Source organism: Penaeus vannamei, chromosome 20 (genome assembly GCF_042767895.1).
Source record: "Penaeus vannamei isolate JL-2024 chromosome 20, ASM4276789v1, whole genome shotgun sequence".
In the NCBI taxonomy this organism is placed as follows: domain Eukaryota; kingdom Metazoa; phylum Arthropoda; class Malacostraca; order Decapoda; family Penaeidae; genus Penaeus; species Penaeus vannamei.
Genome location: NC_091568.1, coordinates 42,100,563 through 42,105,562, shown reverse-complemented (window position 1 = coordinate 42,105,562; position 5,000 = coordinate 42,100,563). Strand labels below are relative to the sequence as shown.

The 5,000-nt window shown below is 41.0% G+C and overlaps 1 protein-coding gene across 6 annotated transcripts in view; it reads right to left on the bottom strand.

The window, feature by feature from the left end:
* Nucleotides 1–2,657: 2,657 nt before the first annotated feature.
* LOC113822641 (organic cation transporter protein-like) overlaps nucleotides 2,658–5,000 on the bottom strand; it is a 37,092-nt gene continuing 34,749 nt past the window's right edge. For all 6 annotated transcript variants that reach the window (XM_070135582.1, XM_070135584.1, XM_070135579.1 and 3 more), the window contains 3 exons: nucleotides 4,750–4,934; nucleotides 4,387–4,517; nucleotides 2,658–3,677 (listed from right to left, as the gene is read on the bottom strand). In XM_070135582.1, coding sequence (XP_069991683.1) covers nucleotides 3,596–3,677; nucleotides 4,387–4,517; nucleotides 4,750–4,934 — 398 coding nt within the window. In that variant the 3' untranslated portion in view covers nucleotides 2,658–3,595. The remainder of the gene's footprint in view (nucleotides 3,678–4,386; nucleotides 4,518–4,749; nucleotides 4,935–5,000) is intronic.

Sequence of the window (5,000 nt, the reverse complement as noted above, 5' to 3'; positions counted from 1 at the left end):
ATACATACGATACATACATATATACACATATATGTAATAATAATAATGATAATGTGTGTGTGTGTGTGTGTGTGTGTGCGAGTGTGTGTGTGTGTGTGTGTGTGTGTGTGTGTGTGTGTGTGTGTGTGTGTGTGTGTGTGTGTGTGTGTGTGTGTGTGTGTGTGTGTGTGTGTGTGTGTGTGTGTGTGTGTGTGTGTGTGTGTGTGTGTGTGGAAAAGTAGAAAGTGGGGGAATATGAGGGAAAAGGATGGGAAAATCAGGGAGGAAACGGATTAAAGGAAAAAGGAAGAGAAAAAAGGAGGAGGCGAATAGCGTGCGTAGGAGAGATAGAGAGAGAGAAAAAAGAAAGGAGAGAAGGAAAAGAAAGAAAGAAAAGAAAAACAAGGGGTGGGGCGAGGAAAATGGCGGACGTGGACTGACAAAAGAAGAAAGAAAAGAGAAAGGAAAATGGGGAAGAAGGGAGACAAAAAAAAGAATAGTGCGAAGGAAGGAAGAATGAAATGGAGTAAGAGAAGGGAAGAGAAGCAGCACCGATGAAAAATAACACGCAAAGGAAACACGAATTGAGTTGTGTGGTCCTGCAGGGTGGTCCGTGATGCACCTCTCTCACTCTCTCTTATCTGTTTGTCTGTCTGTCTGTCTCTGCCTGGCGTTTTGTATGTTGTATCTGCTTTTCTCTGCTTCCTTTTCTGTTTCTGTCTAAGTCTGTCTCTGTCTGTATGTCTGTCTATCTCTGTCCAGCTGTCTCTCCCTCTCTCTGTAAGTCTGTGTTTAATAATAATCATCATCACCATCATCATTATCAACATCATTATAATAATAATAACAGAAACAACAATAACAACAACAACAATAATAATAACAGTATTATTGATAATAATAACAATAATGATATTAAACCCAATACTACAACTAATACTAGTCTAGTAATCATAATAACAATAACAATCATTTCTCCTATCATTATCAATAATATTAACACCAATGATAATCATTTCAATTACCATTATCAATAATAATAATAACAATAACACTAATAATGATAATGATGATAAAAATAATGACTAAAATAATGATAATAACAATGCTATTGATAGTAATGATAATATCAATAATAATGATAATGACAATAATAACAATATTAATAATAATAATAATAACAGTGATAATGATAATTAACATCTTTCTTATTGTTATCATTATCATCAACATAACTATCATTATTATTAACAATATCATTATATATATCATCATTGTTATCATCAATACTGTTACAGTTGCTATAATTCTCATCCTTATTATCATATTGTGACTAAATAAAGCGTCAATTTTGGTAAAACATGTCGTTAAATAGACGTGCACCACTCGTTCTCGCCTTGATCACAGAAAGAGAGATGGAGAGAAAGAAGAGGACAAAATACAACGAAAAATGAGCAAATGACTGAGAACAACCTCCACCCCATCCTTTCAGTCTATACCTCTCTCCTCCTCCCCCTTTTCAATCTACACCCCTCTACCCCCTTTCAGTTTACATCCCTTCTCATCCACCCCCTTTCAGTCTACACCCTCCGCCTTACAGTGTATACCCCTTCCCCCTCCACCCCCTATCAGTCTACACCCCTCCCCCCTTACAGTCTGTCCCTCCCTCGCCACGCCCTTACAGTCTACACCTCTCTCCTCCTCCCCCTTTTCAATCTACACCCCCTCTACCCCCTTTCAGTTTACATCCCTTCCCATCCACCCCCTTTCAGTCTACACCCTCCGCCTTACAGTGTATACCCCTTCCCCCTCCACCCCCTATCAGTCTACACCCCTCCCCCCTTACAGTCTATCCCTCCCTCTCCACCCCCTTACAGTCTACCCCTCCCCCTCCACCCCCTTTCAATCTACACCCCCTTCCACCTCCCTTTCAGTCTACACCCCTCCCCCTTTCATTCTGCACCCCTACCCCCTTCTCCCTTTCAGTCTACACTCCACCCCCCCCCCCTGTGAGGCTGGTCCGCGGCAAGCCTTAACTTACAACCTCGTAATTGCTGCGTTAACGTGCGCCTGATTTCCGTACTTCCCCACCTCCTCACATTCGAACTATCCTAACTATGCCCTAGTTGTTTGACCGCGGGCCTCCTTTCAGGGCAAGAAGGGCATGATCTCACCGAGCCAGTCTGGCGAGGCGTCACCGCTTTTGTTGCTGGCTGGACACCAACACATCAACAAGTAAATGAAAAATAAATAAATAAACAAATAAACAGAAAAAAACACGCATGGTATGTAGGCTATATGTGTCCAACAACAGTATTTTCTTGCCTGCTTTTCCTCGTCTAGACTACGCTGAACAGTTGTTTCAGTTGTTGAAATGATTCCAGTAACACCACTGAAGTGTGACGGTCTTTCTTAGAATTCTGATCAAGGAAAACGGGAATACTGAAGAAGTTAGTAGGAGCGCCATTTATTTATCTGTTTGCAGTCAAACGCTTTTCATACCTGTTTTGTGTTCGCAAAGGGAATTAGGATTGAAAGGCAATATCTCTTTCTCATTTATTTCCCGGTTTGTTGGTTTCTGAATACTGCGTGCCATCATTTCAGATGAATTTAAACTATATCACGATTATATGTGTCAGTGACACTTTTCCTTTGCAATGCGGTAAAAGTGATTCGTCTCTCTCTCTCTCTCTCTCTCTCTCTCTCTCTCTCTCTCTCTCTCTCTCTCTCTCTCTCTCTCTCTCTCTCTCTCTCTCTCTCTCTCTCTCTCTCTCTCTCTTCTTTAAGTTGGATAATAATTACTGTTATTACCATTATCACTATCCCTATAATTATTTTTATTACTATCATTTTTATTATCATCATTATTGATATTATATTTATTGCTATTTCCACTGTTCTTAGCATTCTTATTATTAAGGTTGTTAATATAATTATCATCATTATCATCATCATTATTTTCATCATCATCATCATCTTCATCATCATCATCATCATCATTTTCATTATCAGCATCGTCATCTTCATCATCATCATCACTATCACCATTATTATGATTTTGATGATAATTATAATATCAATAACAATTATACTAATAATAACGATAATAATAAAAACAATAATGATAACAATTATATAATAATGATATAAATAGTAATGATAATGAGATAATGGTGATAAAAATAGCAGTGATAGTAACAATAATGTTGATAATAATAATGATAATAACAATAATAGCAATCACGCTAAAATAACAACTAGTATAATATCATCAATGATTGTAATAACGATAATGATGATGAATATAATCCAAACTATAATGATATCAATAATGAACCGCGTTCGTGGCGACCACTGTAGGAAAGGCACGAATGCGGGCAGACGTCTTCACAGGACGAGAGACGTATCTGACCGGCCTCGAATTTGTCTGCGTCAGAAATGCGTGCACTCTGATGAAAATATAATCGAACCCGCTCATATACCTCTTTTACTCTGTGAGGATGTTCATTCTCACTCATACCATCTCAAAATGAATAGTAAGCTTGGGGAAGCAGCTTATATCAGGCTAGTAGACGAAAGAAGTCGCCAGCCTGGAGACCTTGTACGGAAGAACTGGTCAGTTGCTTTGTTCTCCGTCCTCTCCTTCTAGGCCTCCTGCAGGAACTCTAGGGTCTTTTACCACTTCCCTTGCTCTTGATCTGAAAGATAAGAAGTTCGTTATTGAGACAAGTGTAGGGTGTTCTTAATGCCATCGTAAGTTCTAGTTCAGTGGTTCATAAAAAGGCGGTACCGCACCCTGAAGGCGGTGAGGCAATAGGGGGGGGGGGGGGTAGCATTAGGAGCAGTTGGTAATTTTTCTTATTTTCTTCCTTTTACTCTTAGTGAAATGCATCTCAGTCATGAGACTCACCAAGCATATCCATCCCATTAACAATAACTGTAAAGACAATATTGCTATGGCTATTGGCGGGATGTTGATTAACCCTTTTAATTTAATCATTCCCCCAAAAAAAGGCGTTTCGATGTATGCATAAAGGGGGAGGGCGCTAGAAATCTGGTAGCCAGTGGGCGCCAGCCTAGAAAGTTTGGGAACCGCTGTTCTAGATCTTGGCTTATGGATTGTGTGTGTGTGCTTTGATGATGTATTTGTATTGGTGGATGGTTAAGGTCTTTTCATTATCATTATCTTTATTGTTTACGTATTTACTGAATTATTTTATGATCCATCTCTCTAAACATCGGTGTAGATGAATGCAGGTATACCGTTCTAGGTATATTAACAATTCAAACGTGATGTGGACCGCCAAATAAATGAAAAATCTCGGAAACTATTTCGCCAAATTCAGAAAATGATAAATACAAAAATATAGCCGGCAAGTAATACCAAGTCGGCAAAACCTTGCTTACCTGGCCTCGAAGCGGCTGATGGTGTCAGGGAGTGCTGCGCCTTGCGTCTCGGGCAGCGCCAGCGTTGCCAGTCCAGCCACCACAGAAGACGCACCAAATACCACAGAAGGAGCCCAAGGGTAGACGGAACCCTGTCATATTGTTAGTACCATCTTTATGTTGTCTCCTTTCAGTCAGTATTCCATGTTCAATATCTCATTTTCCTAATATTTGAAGAAGTCACTTTTTTCCTTCTTTGACCCTGTGAACATCAGCCGCAACAAAAGATCAGTAATAAAACTCCCATTCCATTCAAAATTACAACTCCCACGAACCAAATCTGCCTCTTCACAACCCCTCGAGAAGCCTCGCTCCCGCCCTCACCATGGACTCCGTGACGAACGGGGCCACCATGGCTCCGATTCGAGACATCATGAGGGAGGTGCCCATGCCCCGCGTCCGGACCTCCGTCGGGAAGACCTCGGAGGCGAACAGGAAAAGGATGTTGAAGGTGAAGGTGATGCTCATCTTGCCCACCATCGCCAGGCTCACCGCCGCCCATGCGTGGCCTAGGGACGGGAAGAAGGGCCCTCAGGGGAGGCAGTGGGTTAAGGTAGAAGGCTTTTGGTGTGTAG